A 14,789-nucleotide genomic window follows, 5' to 3' on the forward strand; every position below is an offset into this window, starting at 1 on the left:
TAGCCTAGTGTATTCGTCTACTCTAAATAAAATTATGCAGTATTCTGTTTAACATAGATTACGTTGTTGTCCTAAAAATCTGTCTTCACCGAACTCTAGTTTTTTTTTTACATTATCCAAACCTACCATTGATATTCATGAAAGTCTCTTGATCAAGTCTTTTGAATTATAAAATAAATTGTCAGTGCAACATAGAGTGCGCAAATTTATGTTGGTTTAATTACAGAATATGTTTGCCTAGATATGCATATAAACTTTAGAGAAGTATTAAAATAAACTGCTGACAGCATATCGAATTTATTGGTCACCAGTGGTATGATGTGAGCAAACGTGATAGGCATATAAATTAGATGCTTAAAAAGATTATCGCCACCATCATACCTACTGCTGAAGCAAATATTTGAACAATAAGCACATATGGCTTATGCAGCACACACTTTTATTTCTATACTACACTGCGTCTCTATAAATTCATCATGACATTTAAGATTTAAAATCAAAATGAAAATTTACATAAAATTGTAATATTTGCCATGAAAATAAATTGCATTTTGCTGTGTAAGGTTAAAAGAGTTGTGATTTTTTGTTTTGGTTGAGAGCAAATTTAAGAAGTTGTTTAAAAAAATTATTTTTCAAAAACAAGTAAAAAAGGCGAATAGGCCGGGCCGAACTTTGGATACCCACCACCTCGGGTATATATGTAAACTACCTTTCGCCAAAATCCGGTGAAGAATGCATATCTTATGCCCCATAGCAGCTATATCGAAATATTTTCCGATTTGGATCAAATACTAATAAGTGAAAGTCATTGTTCAATTGCGTATAACAAAATATTGATCCTTTTAATAGCTATATCTAAAAATAAACTGATCTAAGCCATATACGACACGGATGTGGAAAAGCCTAACATAAGTCACTGTGTCAAATTTCAGTGAAATCGGATTATAAATGCGCCTTTAATGCGGCCAAGATCTTAAATCGGTAAAGATATCGGTCAATATGGAAGCTATATCCAAATCTGAACCGATCGGGGCCAAATTGAAGAAAGATGTCGAAGGGCACAACACAACTCACTGTCCCAAATTTCGGCGAAATCGCATAATAAAAGGTCCTTTTATGGGCCTAAGACCTTAAATTATAAGATCTGTCTATATGGCAGCTATATCCAAATCTGAACCGATCGGGACCAAATTGCAAAAAGACATCTAGGGGCCTAACACAACTCACTGTCCCACATTTCGGCGACTTCGAACAATAAATTACCCTTTTATGGGCCTAAGACCCTAAATCAGAGGATCGGTTTATATGGCAGCTATATCCAAATCTGGGCTGATCTGAGCCAAATTGAAGAAGAATAACGAAGGGTCTAACACAACTCACTGTCCCAAATTTCAGCACAATCGCATAATAAATGTGACTTTTATGGGACTACGACCCTAAATCGGCGGATCGTTCTATATGACAGCTATATCCAAATCTGAACCGATCTAGGTCAAATTGCAGAAAGATGTCGAGGGGCCTAACACAACTCACTGTCCCAAATTTCAGCAAAATCGGATAATAAATGTGGTTTTATGGGGCTAAGACCCTAAATCGGCAGATATGTCTATATGGGGCCTATATCAAACTATAGTCCGATATAGCCCATCTTCGAACTTATCCTGTTAATGGACAAAAAAAAGAATCTGTGCAAAGTTTCAGGTCAATATCTCTATTTTTAAAGACTGTCATGTGATTTCAACAGACAGACGGACGGACACGGCTATATCGTCTTAGATTTTTACGCGGATCACGAATATATATACTTTATAGGGTCGGAAATAGATATTTCGATGTGTTGTGTTGGTGGAATGACCAAATGAATATACCCCCATCCTTCGATGGTGGGTATAAAAATAATGTACGTGTAATAATTCCCAAAGTTCTAAGAACAAAGATTAACAAAATAATTAAAATAAGTTTAAAATTCATTCATATAAGTATTCTTCTAAAAATGTGAAAAAATTTACAAGAACTTGATTTTATAAAAACGAATGTTGTATATTGTATTTTCATTGATTGCTTTGACTTCGAAGCAAGTAGCATGATAAAGGCAGTTCCCGAAACCCATGGGCCAAAATTACAAATTGTAAATGCATAACTAAGCCCATGAAAAGATCAATTCCAACCATTCAATGTTGATGCAAGCAATATTGAATAACCATTACGATGAATAAGCCTTCATAATTCAAACACTTTTATTGTGACACAAGAATTAAAATTCAATATACAGGGTGGCTGATGAATATTGCTACAATGATGAATATTGCTACATTTTTTTTTCGGTGTATGGAATACATTTTTCTTTTATTCATGTTAAATTAAATTATTAAATTAATTATTAAATTATTATTAATTAAATTAATTAATTAATTAATTAAATTAATTATTAAATTATTATTATTAAATAGAAAAAAAGTTATTACATTTTTTTTTTGGTAGCGGCTTTTATCAGCCACCCTGTATGTATGAAAAAAACCAAAAATAAATTTGAAAAACATATTCAAGGTCATTTCAATTGACAGCATTGGCCATAACTAGATCCTCAACACACCCAAGCACTTCCCATTATAGAAGAACATATTCATAGTGAAGGTGTCAATTAGTTAAGAATTTGGAGTATTGGTGTTAAACAAAGTTTTTGTTTTCATACTTCTACTTCGAAAAGTCAGCGCCATTGTGTTTTAAGTAAAATTTCTTAGAAAATTTCAATATCCGCACAAAACCAAAGTTTGCCACCATTGTTCCTTAGTGAGATGTCCATGGGCAAAATTTGGAATTTACACAAAACCAAATAAAGCAACATATGCAAATAATAATTTAAAGGCGATTGTATGATCAAAGAAACTAAATCTAATAAAAATCACACAGGTCGAACTGCAAAACTCTTATTTGGAAATTAGAATAATGTTATAATCAATTTACTCAGTGTATCAATTATTAGTTTAATAATTTTATTAATCTATTAAATACCAATTATTTCCATCTTCCATAGAGCCAATTTTTGCAAATATATGTTTATTTATATTATTTTGTTTATTTAATTATTTAATATTAGCAAGCGATAACTTAACTCAATAATGTTTAACTATTGGCCTATGGGCTGCAGTAGTAGTTTCAGTAGTAGTTTTCAAAGGCCATTGCCTTAAAAGCCACACCATTACCATCACTACTATCATCCCATCGAATGCTGTATGATTTTTGTCAAGCAATTAACACATCCGACACCATGGGAAATGTATTCAAGGTCATGGTAATGAATGCAGCAGCCGACCATCTTACAAACCAGCCTCACAACTCGTCAAAAAGTTCATAGTAATGATAAACAATTATTGTGAGCATTAAAATAAATGATTTTACATGATTAAATGATTGAAGGGAATTTCCGGTGGGTAGGGAAAACAGAAAAAAAAGTTCAAAGTACTTTGAACAGAAATTCGATAGAAAGCTTAGAAAGTCACTATGAGGGAATGTTTTGATTTTCCTAAACTTTATAATGGGAGGTATAATAACTTTGTCATTTCGTTGGTAGTATTTTGAAATATTGAACTGATACCATATATGATGATTGAATTTCCCTTGACTGCCTTTGCTACATTCAATTTTGGTTTCGATAACCCTAACCATATCTTAACTTAGCAGTACAACTTTCCTCTGACATTTTATCCAGAACATCCAACTTGCACTGGTTAGGACCAGTGTTGCAAGGTATTGGAGATTTTTCCCCAAATTGAAACTTATTTTCGATAATGGGAACTACATTTTTGACTTGAGGACTCGACGATTCTTAGCAAAAATTAGGGATTTCTTGGTCAGGAATTTTCTCTTCAAAGTTTTGTAGTTTACCTTTACAATTTTTCATAGTAATTTTTTTAACAACATTTAGATAACATAAATCGGTACAATTTACAGTAAGTTGTAATATCTGCTATAAACTCTAAACTGGTGACGAGTCATTTGCTTATTTTAGTCCTATACAGAGTTGCGAGTATTTTTTGGTCCCTTGTTCCTATATGTCGAATCCATCGCCCCCAAAAATCTCCGATTACAAGTGAAAATCTACAATATACAGGGTGGCTGATGAATATTGCTACAATGATGAATATTGCTACATTTTTTTTTCGGTGTATGGAATACATTTTTCTTTTATTCATGTTAAATTAAATTATTAAATTAATTATTAAATTATTATTAATTAAATTAATTAATTAATTAATTAAATTAATTATTAAATTATTATTATTAAATAGAAAAAAAGTTATTACATTTTTTTTTGGTAGCGGCTTTCATCAGCCACCCTGTATATATAAAAATTATTGGGTTGCTCAAAAAGTAATTGCGGATTTTTTAAAAGAAAGTAAATGGAATTTTTAATAAAACTTAGAATGAACTTTAATCAAATATACTTTTTTACACTTTTTTTCTAAAGCAAGCTAAAAGTAACAACTGATAACTGACAGAAGAAAGAATGCAATTACAGAGTCACAAGCTGTGAAAAAATTTGTCAACGCCGACTATATGAAAAATCCGCAATTACTTTTTGGGCAACCCAATAATTTGTGTTTGTTTGTTTGTGGGTTTATAAATTTGTTTGTTCCGTTTATACTCAAAAACGGCTAAACCGATTTCTTTGAAATTTTCACAGATTGTGGGGAGTGGTCCGGAAGGAGCAATAGCAACATCAAAAGTGAGCCGATAGGGCCAATATGGGTATTTAAATGAAATATATACGAATAGGGTATAAAAACTTGGCTTCAAGTATCCAAGGGGTCGCCCAGCCCCAAAAACGGCTCCAAACAGACATATTGGACGTATATTTCAATATAGGACTCAAATAAAAGGTATTCGGAGTATACTACGAATATGGCATAAAAAATTAGGTCCATGTAATTGATGATCGCCCTATCCCCGATAAGCCCTCACAATGGGAATATTACTCGATCATAGCTTGATGAAACTCAAATGAAAGGCATTTGAGTGTAGATTACGATTATGATTAACGTTAAGGTTGCAACCGTTTTTAGTTCATCAACAAGACCAAACGACGTGCTGCTGGGCAACACATGGTTTTACATGGTTTAATGCTAAAAACTATCGCCACGCCATCAAATATGTAGACTGGTAAATTAGTTCTTTACCAATCGTTTAATATGGCAATTTGATTTGATTTAAAAACAAGTAAAAAGGCGTTAAGTTCGGCCGGGCCGAACTTTGGATACCCACCACCTCGGGTATATATGTAAACCACCTTTCATCAAAATTCGCTGAAAATTTCGTACCTTATGTCCCATATCAGTTATATCCAAATATGTTCCGATTTGGACCAAATACTAATAAGTACACTAGCTATATCTAAAAGTAAAAGCGTGCTAAGTTCGGCCGGGCCGAATCTTATATACCCTCCACCATGGATCGCATATGTCGAGTTCTTTTCCCGGCATCTCTTCTTAGGCAAAAAAAGGATATAAGAAAAGATTTGCTCTGCTATTAGAGCGATATCAAGATATGGTCCGGTTTGGACCACAATTAAATTATATGTTGGAGACCTGTGTAAAATGTCAGCCAATTCGAATAAGAATTGCGCCCTTTGTGGGCTCAAGAAGTAAAATAGAGAGATCGATTTATATGGGAGCTATATCAGGCTATAAACCGATTCAGACCATAATAAACACGTATGTTAATGGCCATGAGAGAATCCGTCGTACAAAATTTCTGGCAAATCGGATAATAATTGCGACCTGTAGAGGCTCAAGAAGTCAAGATCCCAGATCGGTTTATATGGCAGCTATATCAGGTTATGAACCGATTTGAACCATATTTGGCACAGTTGTTGGATATCATAACAAAATACTACGTGCCAAAATTCATTCAAATTGGATAATATTTGCGCCCTCTAGAGGCTCAAGAAGTCAAGACCCAAGATCGGTTTATATGACAGCTATATCAGGTTATGGACCGATTTTAACCATACTTGGCACAGTTGTTGGATATCGTAACAAAACACGTTGTGCAAAATTTCATCCCAATCGGATAAGAATTGCGCACTCTAGAGGCTCAAGAAGTCAAGACCCCAGATCGGTGTATATGGCAGCTATATCAGGTTATGGACCGATTTAAACCATACTTGGCACAGTTGTTGGATATAATAACAAAATACGTCGTGCAAAATTTCATTCCAATCGGATAAGAATTGCGCACTCTAGAGGCTCAAAAAGTCAAGACCCCAGATCGGTTTATATGGCAGCTATATCAGGTTATGGACCGATTTGAACCATACTTATCACAGTTGTTGGATGTCATAACAAAACACGTCGTGCAAAATTTGATCCCAATCGGAAAAGAATTGGGCACTCTAGAGGCTCAAGAAGTCAAGACCCAAGATCGGTTTATATGGCAGCTATATCAAAACATGGACCGATATGGCCCATTTACAATACCAACCGACCTACACTAATAAGAAGTATTCGTGCAAAATTTCAAGCGCCTAGCTTTACTCCTTCGGAAGTTAGCGTGCTTTCGACAGACAGACGGACGGACGGACGGACGGACGGACGGACGGACAGACGGACGGACATGGCTAGATCGAAATAAAATTTCACGACTATCAAGAATATATATACTTTATGGGGTCTCAGACGAATATTTCGAGTAGTTACAAACAGAATGACGAAATTAGTATACCCCCCATCTTATGGTGGAGGGTATAAAAATAAACCGATCTGAACTATATACGACACTGATGTCGAAAAGCCCAACATAAGTCACTGTGTCAAATTTCAGTGAAATCGGATTATAAATGCGCCTTTTATGGGGCCAAGACTTTAAATCGAGATATCGGTCTACATGGCAGCTATATCCAAATCTGGACCGATTTGGGCCAAGTTGCATAAGAAGAGCTTGGCACAAAGCACTGTCCCAAATTTCGGCGAAATCGGACAATAAATGCGCCTTTTATGGGCCCAAAACCTTAAATCGAGAGATCGGTCTATATGGCAGCTATATTCAAATCTTGAGCGATCTGGGCAAAATTGAAGAAGGACGTCGAAGAGCCTAACCAAACTCACTGTCTCAAATTTCAGCGACATCGAACAATAAATGCGTCTTTTATGGCCCCAAAACCTAAAATCTAGATATCGGTCTATATGGCAGCTATATCCAAATCTGACCGATCTGTGCGATATTGCAGAAGTATGTCAAGAGCCTTAACTAAACTCACTGTCCCAAATTTCGGCGACATCGGACAATAAATTAGCATTTTATGGGCCCAAAACCATAAATCAAGAAATCGGTCTGTATGGCAGCTATATCTAAATCTGAACCGATCTGGGTCATGTGGAAGAAGGATGTCGAAGGGCCTAACGCAACTCACTGTCCCAAATTTCAGCAAAATCGGACAATAAATGTGGCTTTTATGGGCCTAACACCATAAATCGGAGGATCGGTCTATATGGCAGCTATATCCAAATCTGGACCGATCTGAGCCAAATTAACGAAGGATGCCCATAGGCCTAGCACAACTCACTGTCCCAAGTTTCAGCGAAATCGGATAATAAATGTGGCTTTTTTGGGCCTAAGACCCTAAATCGGAGGATCGGTCTATATGGCAGCTATATCCAAATCTGGACCGATCTGAGCCAAATTAACGAAGGATGTCTAAGAGCCTAACACAACTCACTGCCCCAAATTTCAGCAAAATATATGTGGCTTGATAATAAATGTGGCTTTTATGGGCCTAAGACCCTAAATCGGCGGATCGGTCTATATGGGGGCTATATCAAGATATAGTCCGATATAGCCCATCTTCGAACTTAACCTGCTTATGGACAAAAAAAGAATCTGTGCAAAATTTCAGCTCAATATCTCTATTTTTAAAGACTGTAGCGTGATTTCAACAGACAGACGGACGGACATGTCTAGATCGTTTTAGATTTTTACCCTGATCAAGAATATATATACTTTATAGGGTCGGAAATGGATATTTCGATGTGTTGCAAACGGAATGACAAAATGAATATATCCCCATCCTTCGGTGGTGGGTATAAAAGACTAAATGATGACTATTCAATAGGTAGTCATATAGTCATTTATAGACCATCGCCACATGATGATCCACTCCAAGCGAATAGCACTAACATTTAAATTAGCGCCATCTACTGGCTGTTTTCCATTGGATTTAGTTGATCCAATTGGATTCACCCAGTAGATAGCGCCAATTTAAAGAAGCCATCATAAACAAACAGCTTTTATCTTTGTTACACCAACCAACCGGTCCTTTGAATAAAGAAAAATAAAATATTGGAATTTCAATGTGGTGGTTTGCGGTATAATTTTTTAACTTTCTCACCCAAGGCGGTGTTTAAGGTAGTTTAAGTACCATAGCAAATGTTAGATATAAATAAAAAAAACTCTTTAAAAAAAGAATTTTGGAGAAAAATCTTATTAGTTGAAATGTTGTCAAGTAAGAAGTAAGAATAAGAAACATATTTTTCGCGTAGAAGGCGCAGCGATGCGGGTCGAGATCAGCTATCTATATATATAAAAAATATTTTTTGTTTGTTTGTTGGTGTGTTTCATATAGACTCAAAAACAGCTGAACCGATTTTCTTGAAATTTTCACAGATGGTGCTTTATGGACCGGTGGTGAACATAGGGTACATAATTAATTAGTTATAATTAATCTTAACCTAATTTTCAAAAAAACACCTAATCTCGGAGATGGGTAGGACAATTTAAGCGAAATTTTGTTTGCACACTTTCAGTAACCTAAACGCAAAAATTTGAAATTGAAGTTTTGCACAAATACTTTTTATTAGTGCAGGTCGGCTGGGATTGTAAATGGGCTAATTCGGTCCATGGTTTGATATAAACCGATCTTGGGTCTTGACTTCTTGAGCCTCTAGACGGCGCATTTGGCGCACGTGGTGTTTCACTTCCAACAACTGTACTAAGTATGGTTTAAATCGGTCCATGTTTTTATATAGCAACCGATCTTGGGTCTTGACTTCTTGAGGCTCTAGAGGGTGCAATTCTCGTCCCATTTGACTGAAATTTTGTACGTGGTGTTTTGGTGTGACTTCCAACAACCGTGTTAAATATGGTTCAAATCGGTCCATGTTTTGATATAGCTACCATATAAACCGATCTTGGGTCTTGACTTCTTGAGCCTCTATAGGGCAGAATTTCCATCCGATTTGACTGAAATTTTGCACGTAATGATATCACTTCCAACAACTGTGTTAAGTATGGTTCAAATCGGTCCATGTTTTGATATAGCTACCATATAAACCGATCTTGGGTCTTGACTCCTTGAGCCTCTATAGGGCGCAATTCTCATCCGACTTGGCATAGATTTTGCATGAAGTGTTTTGTTATGACTTCCAATAACTGTGCTAAGTATGGCGCAAATCGGTACATAACCTAATATAGCAACCATATAAACCGATCTGGGATCTTAACTTCTTGAGCCACTAGAGGCTGCAATTATTATCCGATTTGGCTGAAATTTTGCATGAGGTGTTTTGTTATGACTTTCAACAACTGTGCAAAGAATAGATCAAATCGGTCTATAACCTGATATAGCTGCCATATGAACCGATCTGGGGTCTTGACTTTTTGAGCCTCTACAGGGAGAAATTCCTATCCGATTTGGCTGAAATATTGTATGACGTGTTTTGTTAAGACTTCCAACCACTGTATAATGAATGGTTCAAATCGGTCCATAACCTGCTATAGCTGCCATATAAACCGATCTGGGGTCTTGACTTCTTGAGCCTCTACAGGGAGAAATTCCTATCCGATTTGGCTGAAATTTTGCATGAGGTATTTTGTTATGACTTTCAACAACTGTGCTAAGTATAGTTCAAATCGGCCCATAACCTGATATAGCTGCCATATAAACCGATCTGGGGTCTTGTCTTCTTGAGCCCCTAGAGGGCGCAATTATTGTCCGATTTAGCTGAAATTTTGTACAACGACTTTTCTCATACGTGTCGAAAATGGCATGAATTGGTTTATAGCCTAATGCAGCTCCCCTATAAAACGATCTCCCTATTTTACTTCTTCAGCCCCTAAAGTGCGCAATTATTACCAGATTTGGCTGAAATTTTACACAATGACTTCTACTATGGTCTCCAATATTCAGTTCAATTATGGATGGAAATGCACCAAAACTTGATATTGTTCCAATAACATTGCAATTATTTTCTTTTATCCTATGTTTGCCTAAAAAGAGATACCGTGGCAAGAGCTCGTCAAATGCGATCCCATGGTGGAGGGTATATAAGATTCGGCCCGGCGAAATTTTACTTGTTACTTCTCAATTTCGTTTGAAATATAGGCAATGGGATATTAAAGATATTATCGTTACTATCCTATATTGTACCGATATTTATTTTTAGAACTATCGGAAATATCGAATGTTGCGATTATCGCTAGTTTGCCAGCTCTACTCAGAATGTTGAGACGATCTAGAATATTTGTACTTTATGGGGTCTTAGATCAATATTTCGAGGTGTTACAAACGGAATGACTTAATTAGTATGCCCCCATATATGGTGGTGGGTATAAAAAATTTAACAGTAACAATAATTTATATGAGAGCTATATCTTAATATGGATCGAATTCTTTTTATTCGGTATCTCAGTAATCAAAACCCCCATTAGATTTAGATACGGCTATCATATACTTTTTATATGCTCACGTACTTGGTTAGAAGCAGTGAGTGGGCTAAATGGTGTAGGTAGGTTACTTTTGTATTAATTATTCGCCGAAAATATGCCTTCAAACGTCAGTTAATGATTGTAATCTGATGTTGGAAGGCATGATTGCTTACATTCATATATATCGCCAACCTCCCTTTCTGGGCCAAGAGGTAACTTTCATATCAAATAAAGCCGTTCGATGCGCAGTTTAGAACCATGATAAGTGTTCCTAATTTTTATAGCCCAGTCTGCTAGACTATACATTACTTTGAACCCTATGATGTTACCATGTTTTTTATTTCTTTTATTCTTCACAATTTTTATTCAAACATGAAAGACACTTCATTGATTACAATATTGCATGAGGTTTGTGTCTTAAGTCTTTTGTTTTCTATTGTTTACTATTGCTTGAAATGTGTGAAAAATAAACTGAAATTAATTTGTTTGTCTCTATCTTCTTTTTTTTCCAGAATGATGCCTTTTATTGGTCAATATACCATAGGAGATGTGGCAAAAATTTCCTCTCAATTACATGAACAGTATGGACAAATTGTCAAATTTGGAGGTTTGATAGGTAGACCAGATCTCTTGTTTCTGTATGATGTGGATGAAATTGAAAAGGTTTGTTGATTTGAGGGTAAGTTGCACTCAAAAGTCTAATAACATCTTCGTCTTGATAGTGCTATCGTTCTGAAGGAACTACACCCTTTCGTCCCTCTATGCCTAGCATAGTGAAATACAAAAGTGTGGTGCGCAAAGACTTTTTTGGAGATTTGGGAGGTGTGGTGGGAGTGTAAGTTGTGGAAAGTTTAAAATTATAAATCATTTGTTTATATTTTATTTTATTTTTTTAGGCATGGCGAACCCTGGCGGCAATTTCGTTCTAAAGTTCAAAAGCCAGTGCTACAATTATCAACAGTACGCAGATATCTACAGCCCTTGGAAGTAGTAACGGACGATTTTCTGCAGCGTTGTGAATCACTGTTGGATGTAAATTCTGAATTGCCTGAAGATTTTGATAATGAAATCCACAAATGGTCCTTGGAATGTTAGTTAAGATTTCTTTATATTTAATAACACAGTGAAATAATTGACTGAAATTGAGGCTTTCAGGGGCTCAAGAAGTCTAAATAGGAGTTCGGTTTATATGGGAGCTATATCAGGTTATAGACCAATTTAGACTGTACTTAACACAGTTTTTGGAAATCATAACAGAACGCCAAATGCAAAATTTTAGCCATAAAGGACAAAAATTGCGGCTTGTAAAGGATCAGGAAGTCAAATCGGGAGATAGGTTAGAAGTCAAATCGGGAGACAGGTTATAGACTAATTTAGACCGTAATTAAACCAATTGTTGGAAGTCATAACATAACGCCAAGTGCAAAATTTCAGCCATATCACATAAAAATTGAGGCTTCCAGGGGCTCAAGATGTCAAATCGGGATATCGGTTTATATGGGAGTTATATCAGGTTATAGACCGATTTGGACCGTGCTTAGCACAATTGTTGAAAGTCATAACAAAACACTACATACAACATTTTAGCAAACTTGGACAAAAATTTCTGCTTGTAAAGGCTCAGGAAGTCAAATCGGAAGATCGGTTTATATAGGACCTATATCAGGTTATAGACCGATTTGTACCGTACTTAACACAGTTGTTGAAAATCATTAACAGAACACTACATGCAAAATTTCAGCCATATGGGATAAAAATTGCGGCTTCCAGGGGCTCAAGAAATCAAAGCGTGAGATCGGTTTATATGGGAGATATATCAGGTTTAATATCGATTTCGACCGTAGTTGACCCAGTTGTTGGAAGTCATAACAGAACACTACATGCAAAATTTCAGCCAAATCGGGAAAAAATTGCGCCTTCCGGTGCCCAAGAAGTCAAATCTGGAGATCGGTTTATATGGGAGCTATATCTTAATCTGAACCGATATGGCACATTTTCAATTCCCAACGATCAACATCGATATTTAGTATCTGTGCAAAATTTCAAGCGACTAGCTTTATACGTTCGACCTCTATCGTGATTTCGACAGAGGGACGGACATGACTAGATCGATTCAGAACGACGAAACGATCAAGAATATGTACACTTTATGGGATCTTAGATGAATATTCCGAGGTGTTACAAACGGAATGACTAGATTAGTATACCCCCATCCTATGGTGGTGGGTATAAAAATATCTAATTTGTGTTTTTGGGTTACTATTATGATGCAACCAAAAACTCGCACATATCGGTACTTCCATCTCTGATATACACAGAAGCAACAACTTTTGTTGAAATATCAACTACAAAATTTGTCAATTTTCCTGCAACAAATCAAATTAATATTTTAGCAACCCAAAGTACAAATTGGGTTTTAGCAATCATTCGCTTAGGAAGCCAACAAATAAATTGTATTCTCAACAACAAAGATTGTAAATATTGGGTTGCCCAAAAAGTGATTGCGGATTTTTAAAAAAAAAAGTAAATGCATTTTTAATAAAACTTAGAATGAACTTTAATCAAATATACTTTTTTTACACTTTTTTTCTAAAGCAAGCTAAAAGTAACAGCTGATAACTGACAGAAGAAAGAATGCAATTACAGAGTCACAAGCTGTGAAAAAATTTGTCAACGCCGACTATATGAATAATCCGCAATTACTTTTTGGGCAACCCAATAGTTTGTTGAGCTCAAAATACTTATTGGTGGGTCGTAGATTTGTCATTTAACAATTTTTTTTCAAACACCAAACTGGTATTTTTTTGATGAACAAATATTCCTTGACTACCAAAAACAATCTCAAAAAACTTATTTCTTGAAAATCCTTAAAATTTCAATGATTTTCTCTGTCAGGTATCAACAGATGCATTTCAACAAATGAAATCATCAAATCAATTACCAAAATTGTTGATCATCAACTGTTTTCACATACAAATAAAGTTGTTGGATTTTTCTTGTAGTGAATTTTTTCTGTGTATCTTGAATATATCGCAAAATATGTGACCTGAGAACTCTAAACCCTTTTGGAGTTTTGCTCAACCGACCTAATACCATCAAACTAACTTGGAATTTCCCACCCACCAGATTGATTGAACTACGTAATTAAATGGGTTTTTTTTTAATATTCTACAGGTATTGGACGTGTTGCTTTGGATACCCGCTTAGGTTGTTTGGAATCCAATTTATCTCCTGATTCGGAACCCCAACAAATCATCAATGCTGCAAAATATGCTTTGCGTAATGTGGCCACATTGGAATTGAAGGCTCCATATTGGCGATATTTTCCCACACCTCTGTGGACTCACTATGTGAAGAATATGAACTTTTTCGTGGAGTAAGAATACGGCAAACATTCCCTTGAAATGCATTCCCCAATGCCTTATTCTTTCAATAACAATTCTAACAATTTCTTCTTTGCTTTACCTTTTAGAGTTTGCATGAAGTACATCAAATCGGCTACAGAACGTTTAAAATCCCAAGGACCCTGTCAAAATGGAGAACCTTCTTTGCTGGAAAAGGTCATCATGTCACAAAAAGATGAAAAAATTGCCACCATTATGGCTTTGGATTTAATACTAGTTGGCATAGATACGGTACGAAAAAAATTAAACTAGAATTAAAAAATATTTTTTCAAGTAATAAAAGTACCATCAACAACTTCTTCAATAGATTTCCATGGCTGTTTGCTCCATGTTATACCAATTGGCCACACGTCCCGAAGAACAACAGAAAGTCCATGAGGAACTAAAGCGACTGATACCTGATCCCTCTACACCATTGACCTTGCAACTTCTGGATCAAATGCATTATCTTAAAGCCTTTATTAAGGAAGTCTTCCGCATGTACAGTACAGTGATAGGCAATGGCCGAACGCTGCAGGAAGACACAGTCATAAGTGGTTATCGAGTGCCCAAAGGTGTAAGTACAAGAAAAATACAACAAAATGTTTCGACAACTACGTTCATACTTATAATTCACTAGCCGAACCGAGCCCGCTCCGCTGCGCCTTCTTTAACTCTCTAATATTTTTTTTTAGGGTGGGGACACTT

General features: G+C 35.8%; 1 protein-coding gene across 2 annotated transcripts in view; it reads left to right on the plus strand.

Annotated features, from left to right (window-relative positions):
• Positions 1-14,789, plus strand: part of LOC106082651 (probable cytochrome P450 301a1, mitochondrial) — a 59,449-nt gene that overhangs the window by 41,837 nt on the left and 2,823 nt on the right. For both annotated transcript variants that reach the window (XM_013245285.2, XM_013245283.2), the window contains exons 2-7: positions 11,211-11,361; positions 11,421-11,533; positions 11,595-11,788; positions 13,873-14,074; positions 14,171-14,333; positions 14,410-14,658. In XM_013245285.2, coding sequence (XP_013100739.2) covers positions 11,212-11,361; positions 11,421-11,533; positions 11,595-11,788; positions 13,873-14,074; positions 14,171-14,333; positions 14,410-14,658 — 1,071 coding nt within the window. In that variant the 5' untranslated portion in view covers position 11,211. The remainder of the gene's footprint in view (positions 1-11,210; positions 11,362-11,420; positions 11,534-11,594; positions 11,789-13,872; positions 14,075-14,170; positions 14,334-14,409; positions 14,659-14,789) is intronic.

Source organism: Stomoxys calcitrans, chromosome 5 (genome assembly GCF_963082655.1).
Source record: "Stomoxys calcitrans chromosome 5, idStoCalc2.1, whole genome shotgun sequence".
NCBI classification, from domain to species: Eukaryota; Metazoa; Arthropoda; class Insecta; order Diptera; family Muscidae; genus Stomoxys; species Stomoxys calcitrans.